Below are 21,309 nucleotides of genomic sequence, written 5' to 3' on the forward strand. Positions count from 1 at the left end.
TGTGTAGCAGTCAAGTTCTGATGTTCTCTCGAAGACGACGAGCTGTCCAAGACGCCGCGTACCTTCACATATCCATATGCTATCTTACAACGTTCGCGGCCTGCCTCCAGATTGCTACTGGCTCCTCTTGTGCTTGTAAGCGGGGTGGTCCGGCGAAACATGAGCCGTCGCATTTGGCCCGCCCATCGACTCGCGGAGAGTCTTGCGTGGCGCGTCAGGCTCCTGCTCGGGCAGCCGCCCGCGGCGTCGAAGTTCGGGGACTACGTACTCGATGATGTCCTCGAATGTGTTGGGTGTGACAGCGTATGCGAGGTTGAAGCCGTCGATGTCTGCCTCATCGATCCACTGCTCGAGTTGGTTGGCTATACTCGTCGCGCTTCCAACTAGCAACGGACCCAGTCCGCCAATAGCGATTTTCTCCGCGATCTTGCGCGGCGTCCACACCTCATCGCCCGTGCCTTGCTTGCTCCACATTTGGTTGACGGAGCGGATTGCGTCGTTCTCCACGTACTCGAGGGGCTGGTCGACATCGATGGTCGATAGGTCCACGCCTGCCCACCCGCCATACAGGGCGAGGGCGCCCTCAATGCTCGCGTACTGCCGGTACTCGTCATACTTGGCCTGCGCGGCCTCTTCTGTGGGTCCAGTGATGATCGTCACGAGCGCAAAGATCTTTACGTTGGCAGGGTCGCGGCCCTGCTCGCGCGCACTCGCGCGGATACCGCTGCTGATTTTTTTCAGATGCGGGACAGTAGGGCCGGCGATGAACACACTCTCCGCATGCTTCGCAGCAAATGCCTGTCCCTTAGAACTAGCACCGGCTTGGAACAGGTAAGGCGTACGCTGTGGGCTCGGTTCGCACAAGTGCGCGCCCGGCACGCGGAAGTACTTGCCCTCATGCTCGATGTCGTGCACCTTGTCAGGGTCGGCGTACAAGCCCTTTTCGGCTGCTTCGGCGGGCGGGAGCACGGCGCCGTCCTCCCATGAGTTTTCCCACAGCTTGTAGCACACCTCCATGAACTCCTCGGCGATATTGTACCTCTCGTCATGCGGTACCTGCGTGTCAAGGCCAAGGTTCGTGGCAGCGCTCTTAAGGTAGGAGGTCACTACATTCCACGCCACACGACCCTTGGTGAGGTGGTCTAGAGTGCTCATGCGACGTGCAAATGCGTAAGGCAGCTCGTAGGTAAGGCTGACTGTTACACCAAAGCCGAGGCGTTTGGTCACGGCCGCCATGGCGCTGATGGGGCCGACCGGATCGTTCACAGGTACTTGCGAGGCGGAGCGGACGGCGGCATCACGGCTGCCACGGTACACGTCGTAGATGCCGACTACATCGGCGAGAAAGAGGGCGTCAAAGCCGCCACGCTCCAGCAGCTGCGCGAGGTTGGTCCAGTACTCAAGGTCCTTGTACGTGCGCGCCCTGTCCGATGGGTGAGTCCACATGCCCGGAGCCTGGTGGCCTACGCAGCACATGTCGAAGGCGTTGAGATAGATGCGCTTCTTTGATGGCGGCGGCGTGAGCGAGCCATAAATGCCGCCATGGTACACGAGCGGCTTTCCAGGCGAGAGTGTGATATCGTCCAACCGGCCGATGGCGAGGAGGTTGTCGCCGGCCGCACTGAACGAGACTATCTCACCGCTGAAGCGAGCAAGCGATGGCAGTTGTGGCAATCCATCCTCTCCCCAGCTCCACTCGTCATTGGCAAAGCGCTTCGCGGTAGTTGCCGCAAACCGCGTGGCAATGTGTCCCTGGTCCTCACGCAAAAGGTGCGCTGCAAAGCGGAGGGAGCGCGAGAGCGTGTCGAGCGACGACGAGGTGCGTCCAACGTTGAATGACACCATGGGAGGATCGACGCACACGCTATTCACGGTGATGGCAGTGAAGCCCACCGGCTGACGAGCGTGCGCAGAGGTGATAACCCACACACTTGTCGCAGCGTTGCGGAAGGCGGTGCGAAGGTGTGTTCCGTCGACGTAGCCGGTGCTGGAGGCCGAGGATCGACGCCTCGCGTCGATACCCGCGAAGACCTGGGCGATGTCGGACTTTGAAGTCGCTGAGGCTGGGCTGCTCTTCGGGGAAGTTGATGCGGACGACTCAACAGAGGACAGGGACGACACCGGCGGCGACTTTGGCGACAGACTCTTCTCTGGCGGTGGGGATGGCGGCGAGATCGATGTCGAGGCGACACGGTTGATGATGCCTGCCACTGTTGCCGTGGAGGGAGCAGCCCTGGGCGCGCGAGGCTGGGGGTACAGCCCGTTTGGTGCCGTAACGGGAGGCATTGTAGCGATGTCGCTGCTAGGGGGTTGCTGAAGATGTGAGCACACTTGCAGGTCACTGCCTTTTAGATCGAGAAAGTTTAGCTTTCGATAGCTGTGGGTGGAAGGAATCGGCTGTGTGTGATTGAGAGAACGGACAGGAGCTGATGATGACACGCCTGTCTTAAGTAAACACTCTGCAGGGATGCTCCTCTGACGCAGAAACGTGTATAAAATCGCGACACCCACTCTTCACTGGGTCGTACGGCTCGTGGAAGCGTCGGCTGATCGCTCAAGCTCTGGACGACCCCTGCTATTGCGGGTCTGGTGCGGGCCTGGTCGTGAGGCATTTGCGCATTCATCAGTGGACACGCAATGCGTCGTGCGGGTGGCACTGCGCCGCCCTCCTGGCGATAGCATCCCGCTCGACTCGGGTCCTCCGAGGGTTGCCGCCCCAGCTGCCTAAGGCCCAGCGGACGTGAGCGCATGAAAGCCGAGACTTGCTTGCCGGCTCGGCGTTGCGTGCTTGCGTGTAGCATGGCGATGCCGATCGTCAGTGGGCGTAGCATCGATCAGTGGACGGTGAATGGTGATCGATGAGGGAGAAACTCGGCCTGTGACTCGCTGGCCATGGCGACATGAAATCAATGGAATGACGCGCCAAGAAGGGAGAAATGGCGAGACGATGGCGACACGGAGGGTGATGTGGGGCCCGTTCCTGGAGTTTGGCCCCGTGGCACCAATCCTTGGTGAGTATCTCCTCAATGTCTTCGCCGTGGTGCGCAAATCACGCTCCGTCCCGATCCGCATCGGCGCATCAACGTGCTTGACGAGGACGTGGCGGCCCTACCACAAAACCATAGCTTGCTACGGCGGCAACGGCAAGGGAAAGGAGAGGGCAGGGAGAGAAGGCATCCGTGGGAGGATTGGATCTGCCATCTGAACATTGACCAATATCTCCTCCGCCCAAGTTCCCTTGCGACCACAGACTACTCACATCAGACCAGATTCAGCTCAATGCTTCCACCACATCTGTGCTGTAGCCTGCACCGTCCTCTCCGGCAATTGGACGCGTCTTTCACAGCCGTATTGCCGGGCTGGATCGAACGAGACTGACAGAGTTGATGCTAATGATGCCCCTCACGCCATCGCACCACCTGGTGGTGACACCAAGCACAGTGATATCTCATGTCCAATGGCCGAGGTCTGTGCACCTTTGCACTGCACAAGGCAGCCGATCCGAGTCACTTTGAACGCCGGCCGACACCGTGAACACCGTGACGATACAGGATAGACACATCGATGATCTTGCCATGGCGTAGCCGACCGCCGTTGCTGACGCCACAGTAGCCAGATTCGAGTCGTTGACTGAAGCTTCGATTCGGGGTACCAACTGGTTACCCCTCCAGACCCAGTTGTGAACCGATACTACGCCAGGTCGTGACGATTAACCGTAGTTGCCTAAAAGCCCCTCTGAGTTGGGCTACTAACCATCCCCCCCCCACATGCCTCTCCAACGCCATGTCAAGCCCTTTGACCCCCTCGGAAAAGACGGCGGACTTGCCCGGGCCCACTGTGCAAGCTGTGCATGATGCACTCTCCCCGCACAAGGCGCCCACAGCATTCGGACGGTTCAAGCACTGGCTGCAAGACCGTGACTACCACGTCTGGGTCATGTCGCTCGGTGAGTACTGCAAGCGGCATTCCACATCGTATGTCGCTGACGCCAGGCTTCATGCTCCTCTTCACGTCATACCCCATCCAGGGCGTGCAGACGATTCGCTTCCCCGAGACGGGCGCATACATCCTCATCGTCCTGTACTCTGCGTACTTTGTTACGTCGATGTGGGCGACATTTTTCCTCAGCTGGTGGGGCCTTGAATGGTGCCTGCCGTGGGGTCCGATCTCTTACGCGACCTGGATTGCATGCATGTTCAGCGAGAGCAACGCGGCGAACCTCGTCGGCGCTGCTTTCTTCGGGTGGGGCGCCGGCATTCTCTGGCCCGCGGCGGGCCAGCTCATCGCGGCCGTGAGCACGCCCGCCAACCGCGCCTCCAATGCCGGTATCTACCAGTGTGCGTTCCACATCGGCGTATTCGCGGGTGGCCTCATCCTTGGCGCGGTGCAGAAGACGCTTTCCAACTTTAACCACCAATACGCCGTCTTCATCAGCCTGTGCGGGCTGAGCGTTATCACGTTCTTCATTCACGCCATCACATTCCGACGCCGTTTCCGGCTGCCGCAGACCAAAACCGACACCGAAGGGCACACGGCAGGCTTACACCGCGTCCAGCGCGACGACGGTACCGTTGAATACCGCGCCGTGGAGGGCAAGGACCTCAAGTCTGAGACGGCGGTCGTGCAGGACCTGGCGCTGAGCGGGGGCCGCGAGCTCGAGCAGAACAAACTCAAGGAGTGGAAGAACAACTTCTGGCGCCCCCTCCAGATGCTCATCCACCCAGTATTCGGGCCGCTGGGCCCCGCGATCTTCGTCACCGGCGGCATGACGCAGGGTTGGTTCAACGCGTCGTTCAATAAGATCGTAGTCAATGTCGGCGGCGACTGGAACGGATGGATCTACGCCATCAGCGAGAGCTGGGCCATTGTCGCGAGCATTGTCTTCGGCCTCTTCTACGACCGGCTGCGTACGCGCTACGTAGCCGCACGCTTCCGCTGGGTCATGTACGTGTACGTGGGGGCGTACTACTGCCTCTGCGGCCTCGCCCTCGCCGCATGGTACATGAGCGAGCGCGGCGTCGGGCACGAACCTGGCCAAACGCGCCCGAGACACTTCAAGGCCGTGCTGAGCTTCGCTGGTGCGTTTTACAATATCCAGCTGCTGGCGCTTGAGGTGTCCATTCTCACCTATCTCTCCACATTCCTCACGTACAACGCCGACGTTGCGTTCTCGTCCAAGATCGGCTGCGAGGCCGCTGGATACCTTCTCGTGTTTGGCCTCGTCAACGTCCTCAGCCCCAAATGGATGATCGTGCTCCTTTTCTGTGTCGGCCCACCTGCCCACATCGTCTACCTTCTGTGGTGGCATGCGCCTGAGCGCCCCATCGCGACCATCATGGGCGAGAGCGACGACGACCTGGAGAACAGCGGCGCAAGCACCCCCACTGTCGCCGATGAGGATCGCAAGGGTTCTGTCCCCACAGTCGCTGAGGTGGAACGGAAGCCGGAGGCAGCTGTGCTGGCGTCATCCTAGGGCTGGATAGAGTGCAGGCAGACTCCGTAGCGTATGCACTGCTGGGCAGATGTAAAGAGCGGCATGGGAAGGAGTCGACTGTATCGTAGATCAGCCAGCGAGGCCAGTCGTGTGATGCTCTCCCCATCACATTTTGCGTGAATGTCCAAGTGCTTGTTAGTAGCTCGGCCGCGATACCGTCCTCTTAGGCACCCTGTAAATAGTGTCTCGCTGCTGCATCTCCGCATCGTCTAATCTAGAGCTTGCCCTTGGCGTCGACGGCCTGGAAACGCTCAATGGTGATACCCTTGCTGCCGCCTTCGAAGAGGGTCTTGCCCGCACGCCCGAGGGCGCGGTAGACGTCCGTCTTGGTGTGGGCTGAGGTCAGCGGGGTATCCACAAGAGTCGCATTGCTGCCAACTGTTGGGCTGCTTCGCCGGAGTGTGTGTGGGGCATACCGAGCGCCCATTAATCTCCAGCCCTATGCGCCCAGGTACGTCCTAAACAACACCGCGTCATCGTCGCGCCCAACCTCCAACACTCACCAGCCACGGCCTCGGGGCCGGCGTACTGCTCAAACACCTTGAACTTGAGAGGGTCCTGCATGTCGCGCACAGGCTGGTACTGGAGAGTTCCGGGCTCGTGCTTCTCCGCGTGCTCACGGCAAGCGGTGAAGACTGGAGTTAGGGTGGACGCCGCGGAGGTACTCACGAACGGCGAGCTCGTCGGCCGCCTGCGCCGACACGGCGCGCATGCTTGCAATGACGTAGAAGGACATGGTGTTGGGAATGAGCAGTGAAGAGAGGATGAGGGGGAGGGATGTAGGTGGGCGCTGATTTATGAAGTGGCTCGGTTGGAGGGTTGGAGGTAGCCGGTATTCAGCGGTCGCCGTCGGCCTTCGCCGGGCCGGTGGATGCATCAATCTCGGAGCTCGTGGCGCGTCCTGCATGGGACCATGATGTTGAACATGCTTGACAGATGCAGACAGTACTTTACATTACTAGCTCGCCGTGTCTCGATGCATCCTTTCTACACACTGCATTGTCGCCACGGATCATTCCAAAGGCGCGGCGAGCTCCGCGGATGGTGGCTGAGTACCCCGCCTACGCTCTGCTCTGCCAACAGCAGGGACACCCTCCTTCCGCCCAGGATGGATGGTCAACATGTCGGTGCCACCCACTACGAGGCGTTCGGATGCGCTTGGCCACTATATTAATGGCATGGCGCGGCGCAGTCACACCAGTCGCTTGAGTCCATGGACCAACGGAAGTCACCCGCCCTGCGGCCGCATCGTGCCTAGATTATGCACTAGTTCAGCCCGCAAGGGGTCCGAAGTCGATGACTGCGGCCCACACGCACGTAGGATCACCTATCTCCTCTGAACCAACTGTCTGGGGGATGAGGGGGCAGCTTCGGTCATCTCGGTAGGACCGAGTGATGGCCGCCATGCTGACCTTTCGCACAGACTTGCTGTGTCGGAAACGATGGGTCCCGACAGGGCTCGTGACGGGACATGCCGAGCTGTGCGTCCGCAGGCCACACTCGAGCCCGCGGTGGCTACAGGGTGATCTTGGTGGCCATGAGAGGGAGGAGCAAATGGGTCGACGGGGCGTGGGATGAAGAACGAAGGAAGGCCACAGGCCGAGACGGAAGATTAACGTCGGGCCACGTGGTGTTGTGTTGGACGGCGGAGCAATGCTGCCCCGCTGTTTGGTTCCACCGTTGGGCCTCAGTCATCAGTCCATGCAGTCCAAAGACTATCAGACCGAATTGCGCCATCTTATCACAGAACATCTCCGCGCCCTGGATAGCCGCAGGCTATCGCTTCTAGGTTCTCCTAAATGTGACCGCTTCTCTGTTCGATAATCTCTCGTCTGCCCTGTTCCATCCTGCCTTTCCTTCCGGACCTCCTCATCCCCGTCCCACTCCCGCTGTGTCGACGCGCCCAGATGTGTCGGCCCCGCGGGGGCCGCTGTCCAGGCGCCACTGGAACTAATCTACACGGGCCTGTGTAGCTCAGTGGTAGAGCGCGCCTTTCGTAGAACGAGGGTGAGGTCGGGAGTTCAATCCTCTCCGGAGGCAACATCTTTTGCCGTGCATGCATGCGAGGCTGTGGGAAGCGTGCGCTGGCTTCGTGACTGTGTGTTGGGAGTTTTTGGGAGTAGCTCGAGGCCGTAGAGCTGTGCTGAAGATCAGGAGAAGGGCGGCCGAGATAAGGAGCAGGGGTCGGTTTGGGTTTTTGGCCTGCTCGGCGATGTGTGCGGCTTTTGCGAGCGTGTATGGAGGTGGACAGGATCAGACAGGGGTTGTTCGGGCGGATAACGCTGGCGCGCTCTCCAATGGCCCATGTAGATCGAGTGGCTTCGCTTAGGCCAGATGTGTGACGAGCTGCGAGCTTCCAGGTGGAAGCCAGATTGCTGGCAAGGCTATACGGCAGCGTCATGGCCCGATCTGTTGATCGGCGAGTAACCTCATCTGCGCAGAGCTGATGCATGATGTAGCTACTTGTCGCATTATATCACGAGTGTTATCACGAGCGTTTGCAAGAGCGATCGAGCGAGGCCGATCTGTTTGCGTCTGTCATGTCTGACGCGCCTGACTTGCTGACTATCAGCCGATCAGCCGACCGTCTCCTCTATGTCCCTGGCCTGACCCAAGGCCAGCCAAGCCGGCTGACACACCAAACAAGTTAACATGTTAACATGGCCCATCTCTGTCCTTCTCGTGCTCGATCGTCATGGTCACAACCTACAGCATCAGCATCACGCATAACGCATCACGCGTGCGCGCGCGTGAATCGAGTCCCGCGACGCGTCTGAAATTCTGAAAGGGTTGTGTGCACCCTCTTTGACCCTGCGCCGTGGGGTATTTTCGCGGCCCCCTCCGTGGCCACATTTGAACCGTTTGTTCATGGTTCATGGTTCATGGCTCTCCCTTGGTGGCGCTGGGCGCATGCACCCCGCACCCAAGCGTCCAAGACGCTCGATATAGCAGCGGAGGGAAGGGTGCATTCACTGTCGACGGATCGACGACACTTGATGGCCGCCAATTCCGCCGTTCTATGCGGCAACATCCATCGCATTCTTCAACAAAGATCCATGCCACCATGTCATACCGCTCCCACGAGCCAACGAGTCTCCGCCCACACCCACACCCACGCCCAGTTTGCCATCATGCCATCTCCGCCATGACGCATGCTATGGGCTATAACCCAAAGCTAGAAGCGTGAGCGTGAGAATCGAGCCAAGATAGTCAGTGTCACGTGTGCGCGGGGACGGGGAACGGCAGCGCGGCAGGCCCGGTGAGAGACAGCGTGCAGCGTGCGTGCTCTGGGGATGTGCCTGGCCCTCCATGCCGTTCCTGGACCTTGAGGCGCGAGATGCAGAAAACAGAACGAGTGCGCAGTCGTGCATAAAGTAGCCAGTATTGGGCCGCACGACGCCAGCCACTGCTCTGCTTGTTGTGATGCATGCGCGCATGCACTCTGGGCATGGGTTAGGTGGGACGGAGCGATCAGCAACAGTGAATGGATGACTTGATGGTAGAGTGGCCAGAGTGGGGGAGAGCCGGACGGCAGTTACCACGGGCGGGTCGCGTCGCGTCCACAGAGCGGGCATGTGGTCATTTCAATCAGGCGCAGTTTACGCCTCGCTTACACCCGTCGAGGCGACCTCTGAACCCAAACATGACTGTTGACACGTCTCCAGTACCTGCCCAGTATACTTGTGCGCACGCATCCAAGAGCATGAAGAGTGTTTGCATGCAAGGCGGGAGCGTCTCGAAGGGCGGTGAGGTCAGCGCTGTCTGAGCTGCAAGCTGGCTCCCCTCGCGATCCCCTCGCGATCCCTCGACATGTTTGAAGTCGGGTTTAGTTTCTTGGCAGCAGCATTACCCGCTGTGACCCTGATTGCCCTGATTGACCTGATTGCACTTCCGATCTCCTTCTCATCCCTGGCGATTAGTCTATTTCCTTCCCCCCCCCCCCCCCTTCTCCCCCCCTCCATTTGCCCAAGCCGCGCGGTTGTCTTGCTTAGGTCTTGGTCGCCCGCCCACCTTCCTCGTCACCCAACACCTCGCCTTTTCTACCCACCCGCCATCCTCCCTTCCCATCTCTCTTACTCTTCTCCTCTTTCTATCTTTCTCTGTTTCTCTGTTTCTCATCCCTCATCTCCCACCACCCACAATGCTTTACCACAAGCTCCTCGTCGCTCTTTTCGCCATCCCCTTCGTCACCGCGCAGGAGGCACAGGGCGCCCCCTCGGACGCCGCTGCCCAGACTGACGCCGGCGCCGCTCCTGCCGCCGAGACGACCCCCGCCGCTGACCCCGCTGCTGGCTCCGCTCCTGCCCCCGCCCCCTCTACTACCACCCGTACCGGTGGCTCGATCGGCGGCAACACCGAGAACACTGGCCACGGCTTCCAGAACACCACTGGCGACTGGGTGGCCGCCAACTTCACCGTCCCGAACACCGAAACTTACTGTGAGTAGGGCGTAGCCTTTGTCCCGCGCGACGTTGTTGGTTATCCCGGGATAGTTTTGGGTGCCAAGTGTCCGCCATGGCCGCCAGAACTATTTTGTCACCCCGCGGGTCTCGGCGGCAGGGAGCAGGGAATGTATTCATGCTAACACGCCAAGGGGTCAACGAGGCCGAGAACACTGCCATCTGGACCCCCTACCAGCAGGCCGTCAACCTTGTCATCTTCAACTCGAACACGTCTCTTCTTACCGAGCAGCGCACTGTTGCGGAGAACAGTGAGTATTTTTTTTCTGCCTATCTTGTCCGCTTGGAAACCACCTAACCCTTAGTCCCCGCCGGCACTGGTACTTGGACAGGCATGATCTCGGGCTTCGCCACGGGCAACAACTACATTCTCGTGCTTGCCCTTACCAACGACCCCACTCGCAAGATTGGCCAGACCCGCGGCTTCTGGATCAAGCGCAACGGCACTCTTCCCGCTCCTCTCCCTGAGGGTGCTGGCCAGACCATGTCGGGCGGTGGTGTCGCTGCCTCGGGCACTGCGATCCCCTCGGCTCCTGCTTCGTCGGCCGGCACCGCTGCTGGCACCGGTGCTAGCTCCCCCGCTGCGTCTGGCAGTTCAGGTGCTGGCAAGATTGTTGCCTCGCTCGGTGCTGTTGTCGGCGCCGGTGCGCTCGTGATGACTCTGTTCTAAATGGACGTAGCATGTTGCAACACTGCGTTGCGCCCGCGTTTGATAATTGTGGCCACGCAAGGTCTTTACTACTATATGTATGGTATGACGGACGCTGCGTTTGCAGATGGCTTTGAGGGCGGGGTGTGTCACAGACTGTTGGTAGTTGGTCCACAGGCCACAGGCTGGCCATCTGGTCATCTAATGGCTGCATTTAAAACGCAGGAAGAACTAACAACAAGCAAGGTGGCCTGCGGGGGAGTTGCCCTGACGTGGGCGCTGGGAGACGGCATCGGCGGCCGAGGCCTTATGGGACGAAGAGGGAAAGAGGAGGGTAGGAAGGAGGTCACGACGAGGGCGACGACGGACGGTGCGACGGAGAGCGGAGAGGAGGAGGAGAGGGGGAGAACAATGACGACGACGACAAGTGTGGTGTACGAGGACATGGTGGAGCTCTTGGCGCTCAAATCCGCGTACACAGTGTACTTGGCCAAGTTTCAAGCTCCAGGGGGTGGTGGGATTGGTGGCAAGGAGTTAAGGAGTGGTCATGAGGTCAAGGCCAGAAAAGGTCATGCGCTGATCATATCATCCGACTAATCCCTGCCAAGTCGAACAACTGCACACACCGACCCAACCTTGAAAGCTTGAAACGCCCATTCACGCCCTTTTCATGAGCGCCTCATTGGCTCGTGGCCAATTGGCTATTGAGTTTCTTCTGATTGGCGTGGGATTCAGCAGACGCGGGCGTGCACGGCATGTCCCATGTCCTACGTCCTCGCGTCCTCGCGTCCTCGTGTACTCGTGTACTCGTACTCGTACACATATCATTAAATCATTCCTTCTCCGTGGATCCGTGGCCCATGGCCCATGGCGCATATGGTCTACAAAGCGCCTTGTCAATATCCACCGTGAGAGTGCTTGGCAACAGACATCATGTGCCTCTGTTCCACTCTGTGCCTTGTCCATTATCCCACGTCTCCAGTCGAGCAGCCAGCAGCCAGCAGCCAGCTAGCAGGCAGCAAGCAACTACTGTACAGGCCATTGTTGACCAAGGCACACGGCGTGGCTGGCGTTGCTGTGCTCGCCACTCGTTCATGATCTTCATGATGATCCAATGATCAGAGATCAGTGATCGGACGCCTGTTATTCGTCTATCGCATCGTATCCCATCATGCCCATCAGCCATCAGTCATCTGTGGGCTAGATGGAACTATGACCTGCATGGCCGCATGGCCGCATGGCCACCTCGCATGATCGCATGATCGCATGACCCATGCATGTCTTCCCCACGCCATGCACGCCATGTACGCCAGCCACGCTCGCACCCAGCGCCCAGACCGTGCGCGGGATCTGCGTAACCGAGCGCATCTCGCCCTGCTGCGGAGAAGGAATGCCCCGTGCGTGCCATGCGGGGGCATGCGGCCATGCCCACGCCGTCGGGATGTCTGTGCACCGCCTCAAAGAGTTGCGTGTCCGGCTCTTGGCTCGCGGCTGGCGGGGCTCGGCTGGACCTGGTGCGCCGGCCGGGGGGGGGGAGGGGATGCAGTGGAGGCATAAGAGCAGGAGGAGAGGAGGCAGTAGGAGACTGGATGTCACGCTGCTACTCTAGGTATGCTGCACAACCCTATGTCGGACCGGGGCACTGGGGCAGAGTCGCACTTGTCCGGCTCCATTTACCATCAGTAGTGTCCCTCTGCCCCCCTCCTCCTCCGGCTCCTCCTCCGGCTCGTCCTTTTCCCGTCTCCCTTGGTTGTACCGCTGTACCTCGGATGGTACCTCTCGCGCTTATCGCTATCTGTTCCCCTCCCCTCCACCAGCTCTCTACGTCACTACTACTGGCTTGACTCTACTGCCAACCTTCCACATCCGTCTCTTTACTCTGCGTACTCTGCGTTACATGCCAACCATCTACTGTACTCTTGCTTCTTTCCATCACCTTGCGCCATGACAGCCTCCTCTAACCTTGAGGTTGTTCCAGATGACGACCAGCAGCTAGCAATCAATGACGAACGACACCAAAGACCCCAACACCCCACCCCCCCGAGCCCTTGACGCCACGGGGTTGTTGGGACAGATGAACTGAGCGTTACCATTGCCCTCATCCCTCATCCCCCGAGGCCCGATTCCCCGGATCCCCGGGCCCCATCCACATCGCGGCGTGACTGGCGATCCGAGCTCATCCATCGTGCATCAAGGCCATCATGCAAATAATCATCGGGGCATGCGGGGCACAGACCATTAATCCCTCTCCTTACTCGTTCCTCCTCACTCCTCCTCCTCGCTCCTCTCCTCTCCATCTTTTTCTCTCTTCTCACATCACATCCTCTCACTTCATCTTATACTCACACTCACTCATTCTCTCACGCTCATACCCTGCACACCATGGCCGCCGTCTCAACGGCCACGGCCTCGAATCCAAGTCCAACCACAACCCCAACTCCGGCCCCGGCCATCACCGCCTCCGCTTCCGGCTCATCGCTCTTCACCTCTCACTCAACACTAAACGCACGCCCCCCTCTCCAATCCCAGCTAACGCCAGCCCTCCTCCTTCTCTTCTCCCACCCCCACCCCCGCCCACACCCACACTCAAACCCCCTCCCCTCCCATCTCCCCCCGCCCCCTCTCCTCCGCCCGCCCACTCCGCACACAGCCACCCCGCACCACACGCCCCAGCATCAGCACCAGTCCGAGCCCCAGCCCCAGCGTTGCCGAGGTACGTGCCCCTCTACAGCCCAGCTCACGCTTCACCAGCAGCCCCCCATGCTCGCGCGACCAAGGCCCCGACCCAACAGAGAGCCCTCGTCCCCCGACGACACCCGCGAGCCCCCCACAGAACACTCTGATGAGGGTCACCTTCCCTCCGTGTCCTCGTGCTCCTCGGGCGCCGATACAGCCGTGCGCTGCACCTTTGCCATTGCCCATCCCGAGCGGCCGTGTCCGGCAACCGCGATCGAGAGTTTGCTGCTCCTACAGGATAATGGGATCGCTGCGATTGTGAGTGGAGATGGAGATAGGCTTTGATCGGTGTGAACGCGAATTGGGGCAAGCCTAGACGGAAGTGCGACTCGGGGCGCGCGCCCAATTTGCGCAGCCTGCTGCCGAGCTCGTTCCCATCCTCCGCACAATCGCTTGATCGCTGAGCCATCTCCCATCCCCGATCCCCGATCATGCAATTCCAGCCACATCGCTGATCCCAGGATATCCTCCGCATGATCCGCGGCCTCATGGGCGTGCCGCCCGCAGTCGGAGACCAAGTCTTGCCCACCCCCTTCCGCACCCCGGCGACATCGCCCGACAAAGCAACGAGTGCGAGAAAATGGGAGCAAACTCCCCCCTCGAGCAAAAACTCATCCCCGGCCGCCAAGCCCAAGGCCCCAGCGCCCGCTTCGGTCGTACCTTCGGCAAGTGTGGCAGCAGCTCCCGCTGTGGCTCCCGCACCAGCCGCCTCAGCGTCGACACCAGCTCCTCTTCCCGTCTCAAGTCCCCGGCCAGCCCACTCTGCGGCACAAGCCTCGACGCAGCCGTCCGCACAGACCTCAAACCACACCGCCGGACCAGCGGAGAACGCCCGGATGGCCGCCTTCCTAAACCTCAACGCCAATTCCAAGCTCAACGACCCCACACCTACCATGCACAAAACAACGAGCACCCCACCCGTCTCTCGCAGCGGCATAACTACGAGGCGCTCGAGCATGCCCGCACCCCCCTCATCCATGCCCTCGGCGTTAAAGGACGGCTCTCAATCCCGCAGCCAGTCACGTGTTGGCGCCAGACGGATAAGCTTTGACACCGAGATCATGTCTGACAAGGAACGCGACTCGCTCAAGGCTGGTGGCAAGGACTTTTTGCCGGATGGCGACCGGCGCGGCGCTGAAAGAGCCAACTCGCGTACTAGATCCATCGATCCCAAGCCCCGCCAGGACCTCAAGCACAAGGCGAGCTTGGTCATCGACACGAGCGTGCACGGCGACGACTTTGACAACGACTCTGAGCATGGACATGGCACCAACGGCGTTCTGTCCCGCGCGCGCCCTAGAATACAGTGGGCGTCGTTCCTGCCGCCGCTGGCCCAAACTCTTGCTAGCCCAGAGACATTCTCGACCGGTGTCGCAACTGGCCGCCTCTTTGGCCTCATACATACTCGCCTAGGCGAGAGACGCATGGCAACGCCGATGCTTCTCCTGGCTGGCGCCTTCCTCTCCGCCGTCGGCAATGATGCCACTGGCAGCCGCCTCTCTGCTCTGCGCCTCGACGAAGCCCTCTCGACAGCAGGCATGATCGAAGGGTTCCTGCAAAGCGCGATGCTCGCTGAGCTGACCGCGCCGCCCACCACTGCGCCCATGTCCAATTTCTCTGGCAAGTTTGCCGAGGCACGCGGCACTGCCGTGTCGGCGCACACACGCGTGAGGTCAAACGTCAATGTGCTGCGCGACGTCCTCAACCGCCACCTGATGACGACCGTGCAGCGGCACTCCTCCAAGCTTGCACAGGAGGTTTTCGCAACCGAGCCCAAAATCATCGACGTGCTCGAGCGTACGCGCTCTACATGCGTTCGTGCCGGCCTTACACTCACGCTCTGGCGCGCCATTGCCCTCGCCTATCTGGCCGAAGTCTACGTCGCCGTCCTGCACCACCTCCTAAAACTGCGCAATGACGGTTATACCGCCGGGCACCGGCAGGCCTGTGAGCCGCCTCGGAGATGCGTGCAAAACTGACGGCAGACCAGCGAGTACAAGAGTCGCTGAACACGATCGACACATGGGCGAAGCGGCAGGACGTTCGCATCAATCTTGCTGGCGTGATCCGTACTTTTCTCGCCGAGCTAATCACCGTGAGTTTTCGTACGCACAGGCTGACACCAGCCGTCGCCGACCGTCTCGCCCATTGTGTCGGCCCTCGACCGCGTACGCTCCGAGCACAGCGGAGGACACTCACAGGCACTCGCAATCCTGCGCCTCGCAGGACTTCCGGACCGCGAGATCCGCGCGCTCGACAAGATCGCGTTCGCGGTTGAGGACGCGGTGGAGCGCTCAAACGCGTCGTCCCGTGACCTTCCGAACGGCGAGTTGGTAAATAAGGCGTTGGTGTGGTCTGGGTTTGAGTAGGCGCGGAGTCAGCGGGTCTGGCTTGGTGTGATGGTTGAAGGGTGCGCTGGACGACGATGGGAGTGCTGGACGACGACGATCTATAGATGGAGAGATATCTACGATAGAGATGAACTGCGCCGAGGGCAGACGCCCAGCCACGGAAATGTTGTATGCAGTGCTCGGAACGAGGCGACAAAGGGTGGACGAGGTGTGTTTTGGGTTAGTTGAGCGAGGTGGTGGATCGTATGTGGCCAAGTCTATCCTCGCCTCCAAACTTCACGAATCCACTCATCCACTTATCCACCTTCTACACACCTATATGCATGTGTTATATTCCCGACTGCTTAGCTTTGTGTACATTTCCATTACCGAGCGGGACAGGGCTAGGGGCGAGGGAGCAAGGCCCCGGGACCTACACAGTGAGAGCAGCCACCGCCACAGCGGCCGCGAGAAGACCGGCGCCGGCGGATTTGCGCACCGCCCCGCTCTTCCCCGACGCAGTAGGCTGGGCGACCGCAGCGCTCGACGTCGCCGCATCCTTGGCCTTGTCCGAGAGCTGGGCGAAGCCGATCTGCGGCTGCGCCGCGTCGTAACGGTAAGCCGAGTAGATGGAGTCGAGGAAGAGGGAGCCCACAAGCACGTCGTACAGCTCATCGCGGAACCCGCCCTCGTCCTGGGCAACACGCACACGGGTCTTGCACATGCCCTGTGCGCCAGTGCCGGAGGGGACGACCCACTTTGCGGCGGGAATTGTCCAGTCGCTGCCGTTGACGCGCAGCGAGATGTTTGCGCTCGTGTTGCACGGAACATCGTACCCGTACCCGGCGATCGAGGGCATGCCGGTGCTCCTGCGTACGTCGGGCTCGGTTGCCTCGGCCTGGACAGCCTGCGTGCGCTGCGCACCTGCGATCGGCGCAAAGAGCTTCTCGGCGAGCTGCGGCGTAATCTGCATGAAGTCGGCGCCCATCTCAGGGCGGATAACCAGGCGGCGGGTCTGCTCGTCTGCCTGGGGAGCGGCGGCGCCGGGCTGCGCCATTGCCGCCGCCTGCGAGGCGAGGTAGGCAGCCGCATCGATGGCGGCGCCATCAATGCGCAGCCCGTCCGCGTCAGCGGCAAAGTTCCACGTCCGGTTGTTCACCGTCGGTACGTAGACGAGGTCGCCGGAGAAGAGGGTTTTGTCGACGCCGCCCAGCGAGAGCTGGCCCCCGCTCGCGCCCAGGTGCACACCGAAGACGGGCTCGTCCCACCCCGGCGCGAGGGCGGGGATCACGGCTTGGATCTTCGGATCGGCAGTCAGGCCCAGCCCAAAGGACAGCTGGCCCGCCTGCCGCGTCTTGGCGCCGTACTGTTGCGTCGCAGAGCTCGAGTTTCCGTAGGCTGGGGTCAGTGGGAGGAAGGAGGGCTACCGACGGCAGACGGGATATTGGTCGAGCATGCGAGGGGGCGGGGGGCGTCAAACTCGCGAGGCGTTGTGTACGTCGGCAAGGCAAGGAGTAGGACTCACCGCAGGGCGCGCCCGGGATCAAGTTGCCCAGCAGATGGGCGGTGTCAAATGCCACAGCAAAGGGCCCGTTGGTGTTTTCCGTCTTGTTCCAGGTGCTGCTGCGCTTCGGCTGGTAAAATGGCGTATCGGGGCAGTCGTTGCACCCGAACATGGTGAGACCATTACCCGAGCCGAGGCCGAGGAAGACGGAGAGGTTCTGCGGCGGCGTGCTGGTGTGAGCGTGGGAGATGACGAGTTTGACCTACCCAAGCGCGATGGGGAACGAGTAGCCACTGCCAACGTCTGTGTTGATGGCGCCGAGGGACTGCGGGATCACGGCGCGGCGAGTGAGCTGTACATGGACGACCGCCGCCGCAGCGGGTAGAAGGGGGAGGGCGAGGGTGGTAATGAGCATAATGATGGGTGGACAGTAGATACGAGGGGGGTGTGCTGTTGATGTAGGAGGCTGAAGGTATTTGATAGAGAGATCTAGAGAGAAAGAAGGATCAGAGATGAGAGTATGACGGAGCCCTTGGATCGAGCTAGATAATTAGTACGCGAGGAATCGTTGTCGTGGGAGAGGTGCTCGAGGCCAGAGGGAGCAGCAGCATCAATCTAGCGGCGATCATGCGTGGCTTGTTCGCTACCTGCTCGGAGGCGAGAACTTCGCTCTTTCCGCTCTGTGGTGGCTGAGGACCGTGCCGCCCCCCTGCGCCTTCCGCCGTTCGGCATCGCCAACAACCCACTCACCCCGATCTCCACCTGGTCAATCTGCCCCCCTCACTTTCTGAGATCCACACGCCAAGACGCCAAGCATACGCATTTGTGCATCCCCGCCCATCATGCTCGCCCATTCAAACTCTTACCACGGTCGGAATCGCTCCAACGGCACTACCCGCATTCCGCTCGGGGCATGCGGACCATCCCTACCCCGCTCCAGATCCAGCACCGCAACTGTCCGTTTATCCACAAGCCTCACTCGCTCCACCCCATGTTCCCCACCCATGCCACCTACAAGGGCTGTGCTCGCACCACGCGGAACGTTGCGCTACGCGCTACGCGTCGTGTCCGACCTGCCCGGCGACGGCCGGATCCGCAGGCGGTGCGGCTCGCACATGCGCTCGCTGCACGGGTCTGGACTATTGGACAGTGCGAGGCACAGCAGGGGCTCGAGCGCAGCGTTGTTGTCCTTTCTGCTCCTCGTGATCATGGCTTGTGGCTGGTGAATCGGGGCGTCGGGCTTGATGCAGCGGTGCACAAGTGTGGTTCTACGGATCGGTTCGGCCATCAACGCGCATGTACGCGCAGCGCAGCAATCCGTGAGGTACTCGTGGAGGAAGGAAAGGGCGCGGCGGGGTTTACAGATCAGGCGAGATCGGGTGACGCATGACTCCGCGATCGGCGATCGGCGATGCGCCCGGCCAGTGTTTCGGCCTTGCCTCGGAGAGGGGTGGGTGTAGGATCGATGTGGGAGGACCCGCGATGACGAGGGGTGAGCCATGAGCAATCGAGCAAGAGTGTGTGCTCGCAATCTTGGCTGCTCTGCAGATTGGCATCGTCCAGCCGTAACAGGCATTCTGGTGCTGGGTGCATGAGCCATTAGTTTCAGGTGGTGGTGACGACTAAACTGGCACATCTGTACATCACTTTTTCCCCGGCTTCTCCTCACATGGTTCAATGAGTCGCAGGATGGTACCATTTGTCCAATCATGACCTTGAGGCTCTCAGCAAGCGACTCGATGCTCTCTGTCATCCGACTTCCAGCCGCCCGTCCCATCTCACGATCGTTCATACGGTACATCTTGGTATAGCTACACTCGCTCCCTACTGGTCGCCGGCAAACTCGACAATGACTTTGCCCTTCGACCGCCCGCTCTCGAGGCGCTCAAACGCTTGCTTGAACTCTGCCATCTTGAAGCGCGAGTCGACCGTGATCGCGAGCTTGCCCTGGTCAACGAGGGCGGCCAGGTGCGCCAACTGCTCGCCGTTCGGGACCATGAATATATACTTGTACTCGACGCCCACGGCGGCAGCGGCATTGACAAGCGCGCGCGATTTGGTCCACAGAAGCACGTTGACCGCCGGACGCATCCACCAGGACATGAGGCCGTCGAGGCATCCCGGGGTAGGTGGGCCGGCCACGGAGATGATGCGCCCGCCCTCGCGAACAGAGGGCACGACATCATACATAAGCGCGTCGTCGCCGCCCGCCGCGTCCAGCACCTTGTCGAATTTCTGCGGCAGGTCCGCAAGCTTGGTCGTATGATAGTTGATAACTTCGTCGGCACCTGCCTTGAGAACGAATGGGCGGCCGGCATCGCTTGCTGTCGTAGAAACATGTGCGCCGCGTAGCTTGGCGAGCTGGATCGCGAATTGACCCACGCCCCCTGCCCCACCTGTGACGAGGAGCCGCTCGCCGGCCTGGACATCCAGGTGGTCGAGACACTGCTCGGCCGTGAGCCCGGCAAGTGGGAGGCCTGCGGCGGTGGTGAGCGGGACCGACTTGGGCGCCGGTGCGCAAATGTCCGCTGGCATGGTTGTGTACTCTGCCAGCGCGCGCATCTCCGTCTTGGTCACGCGGCAGATCACCGCGTCGCCAACGCTGAAGCGCGTCACTCCCTCCCCAAGGCCCGCGACAGTGCCTGAGAACTCGTTGCCCCCGATCGCGGGGAAAGAGAACGGCATGAACGCCTTGAACATCCCGGCGCGCTGCAGCTTGTCCACCGGGTTCAGCCCGCCTGCGGCTACGCGCACCAGCACCTCGCCGGCGCGCGGCACGGGGACCGGTGCAGAGACGAGCTGCATCACTTCCGGCCCGCCGTAGGCCGTGTACGCCACCGCCTGCATTGTCGAGTTCTTCGAATCCATCGAGTCCGTCCTTGTCATTGAGAGTGGGATATTTGGGTGGGAAATTACATGGAGAGGACATGACGACAGGGCATGGGTATTTATGGTCACAATCACGGGACGGACTGATCGATGTGAGGTTCCACGGCCTTCTTGGTAATCTGCCGCATAGGCTTACGGTGGTCTCGAACTGGCGGGGTTGCTTCGCGTCCGTGATTTGCATCTGCGGTCTGCAGACCGTCAGATGCCCGACGGGCTCCACGGCGACCCCTGCCGCCGCGGTGTATTCTCGCCGCCGAATGTTGGCAGATCTCAGGCATGTCCATCGGCATCTCTTCCGCAGCCCTCCGCACCTCGGCCACCGTGCTGACCGCCGGCATCTTCGGCACCACCGCAACCGAGGTGAAGAACGCCGAGGTGCTGAGTGCGCACCCTACATATGCAAAGCATATGCAGCTGAACAACGACATCACCGCAGCATGTCCAGGTGGTGATCCGCATCAGGCGTTTTGCATGGCGGCCGCTCGCTGCATCGTGCGGACGGTTCACATTCGCTTTAGCTCTGTCCTTCAGGCAAGCCCTTGAGCTTTGCGGATTAGTCTCGGATGGCCGGTCCCTGACAGATCAACATCGCCAAGCAATTCTCTCACTTGCACCGTTACAAACCTCTGTCCCCGACCTCAAAGTTCTCGATGCACGGCCCCGCCCCCCGGCTCGCAGGAGACACCTTCGTGCTCACGCCGCTGACGCCCGCCGATATCCCCGACCTTGTCAAGGCCTGCACCGAGACCGAGGCCGTTTCCTCACTCAACGTCCCTCAGCCGTACACACGCGCTGACGCCGAGGCGCATGTCCGCTCCGCGCAAACCGGCGCAGGGGGATATTTCTGGGCCATACGCGAGAGCGACGCCGCTCCGCTGATGGGCATGGTCAAGCTGGGCTTTGTGGTGCTTCCTGGCAGCCCAACGGCGAGCGCGCCCACACCCTTGCCAGGGGGCGAGTCCGCCGACATTGGTGGCATCTACCTGTTGCCCGCGTACCGCGGACGCGGAGTCGCGACTCGCGCCACCCGCCTCGTTGCGCAGTGGGCATTTGAGCGCGGCTTCGAGTCGCTGCACTGGGAGTGCCTAGCGTCTAATACCTCCAGCATTGCCGTCGCCCAGCGCCTCGGCTTTACGTTCTACCGCGAGGGCATAAGTTCGAGCCAGTACGCGCATCACCAGAACAAGGCGGCGCGGTGGGCGCGCATGGCGCGCGGCGAGCTGCAATAGCATCGAGTCATGTATGCA

General features: G+C 60.9%; 9 protein-coding genes across 9 annotated transcripts; 4 read left to right on the forward strand and 5 right to left on the reverse strand.

Moving 5' to 3' along the window:
* Positions 1-114: 114 nt before the first annotated feature.
* Positions 115-1,476, reverse strand: COLE_06405 (uncharacterized protein; the record flags this gene model as incomplete). Its single annotated transcript, XM_018425030.1, has 1 exon — positions 115-1,476. One exon carries the CDS (start codon positions 1,474-1,476, stop codon positions 115-117), a length of 1,362 nt encoding a protein of 453 aa, XP_018276018.1.
* A 2,307-nt stretch (positions 1,477-3,783) lies between these two features.
* Positions 3,784-5,473, forward strand: COLE_06406 (uncharacterized protein; the record flags this gene model as incomplete). The annotated part of the gene is made up of 2 exons (XM_018426231.2): positions 3,784-3,946; positions 3,993-5,473. 2 exons carry the CDS (start codon positions 3,784-3,786, stop codon positions 5,471-5,473), a joined length of 1,644 nt encoding a protein of 547 aa, XP_018276017.1.
* Positions 5,474-5,708: 235 nt separating this feature from the next.
* COLE_06407 (uncharacterized protein) lies at positions 5,709-6,230 on the reverse strand (the record flags this gene model as incomplete). Its single annotated transcript, XM_018424268.2, has 3 exons — positions 5,709-5,830; positions 5,998-6,129; positions 6,164-6,230. 3 exons carry the CDS (start codon positions 6,228-6,230, stop codon positions 5,709-5,711), a joined length of 321 nt encoding a protein of 106 aa, XP_018276016.1.
* Positions 6,231-9,635: 3,405 nt separating this feature from the next.
* On the forward strand, positions 9,636-10,624 carry COLE_06408 (uncharacterized protein; the record flags this gene model as incomplete). Its single annotated transcript, XM_018424267.2, has 3 exons — positions 9,636-9,933; positions 10,089-10,205; positions 10,260-10,624. The coding sequence occupies 3 exons, from the start codon at positions 9,636-9,638 to the stop codon at positions 10,622-10,624; spliced, it is 780 nt and encodes a 259-aa protein (XP_018276015.1).
* Positions 10,625-10,800: 176 nt separating this feature from the next.
* Positions 10,801-11,049, reverse strand: COLE_06409 (uncharacterized protein; the record flags this gene model as incomplete). Its single annotated transcript, XM_018424266.2, has 1 exon — positions 10,801-11,049. One exon carries the CDS (start codon positions 11,047-11,049, stop codon positions 10,801-10,803), a length of 249 nt encoding a protein of 82 aa, XP_018276014.1.
* Positions 11,050-14,175: 3,126 nt separating this feature from the next.
* COLE_06410 (uncharacterized protein) lies at positions 14,176-15,708 on the forward strand (the record flags this gene model as incomplete). Its single annotated transcript, XM_018424265.2, has 3 exons — positions 14,176-15,286; positions 15,325-15,434; positions 15,466-15,708. The coding sequence occupies 3 exons, from the start codon at positions 14,176-14,178 to the stop codon at positions 15,706-15,708; spliced, it is 1,464 nt and encodes a 487-aa protein (XP_018276013.2).
* A 394-nt stretch (positions 15,709-16,102) lies between these two features.
* On the reverse strand, positions 16,103-16,726 carry COLE_06411 (uncharacterized protein; the record flags this gene model as incomplete). The annotated part of the gene is made up of 1 exon (XM_018424264.2): positions 16,103-16,726. The coding sequence occupies one exon, from the start codon at positions 16,724-16,726 to the stop codon at positions 16,103-16,105; it is 624 nt and encodes a 207-aa protein (XP_018276012.1).
* A 2,271-nt stretch (positions 16,727-18,997) lies between these two features.
* On the reverse strand, positions 18,998-20,020 carry COLE_06412 (uncharacterized protein; the record flags this gene model as incomplete). Its single annotated transcript, XM_018424263.2, has 1 exon — positions 18,998-20,020. One exon carries the CDS (start codon positions 20,018-20,020, stop codon positions 18,998-19,000), a length of 1,023 nt encoding a protein of 340 aa, XP_018276011.1.
* Positions 20,021-20,712: 692 nt separating this feature from the next.
* On the forward strand, positions 20,713-21,291 carry COLE_06413 (uncharacterized protein; the record flags this gene model as incomplete). Its single annotated transcript, XM_018424262.2, has 1 exon — positions 20,713-21,291. The coding sequence occupies one exon, from the start codon at positions 20,713-20,715 to the stop codon at positions 21,289-21,291; it is 579 nt and encodes a 192-aa protein (XP_018276010.1).
* Between the last annotated feature and the right edge of the window lie 18 nt (positions 21,292-21,309).

Source organism: Cutaneotrichosporon oleaginosum, assembly GCF_008065305.1.
Source record: "Cutaneotrichosporon oleaginosum strain ATCC 20508 chromosome Unknown ATCC20508_contig05, whole genome shotgun sequence".
Taxonomy (NCBI): domain Eukaryota; kingdom Fungi; phylum Basidiomycota; class Tremellomycetes; order Trichosporonales; family Trichosporonaceae; genus Cutaneotrichosporon; species Cutaneotrichosporon oleaginosum.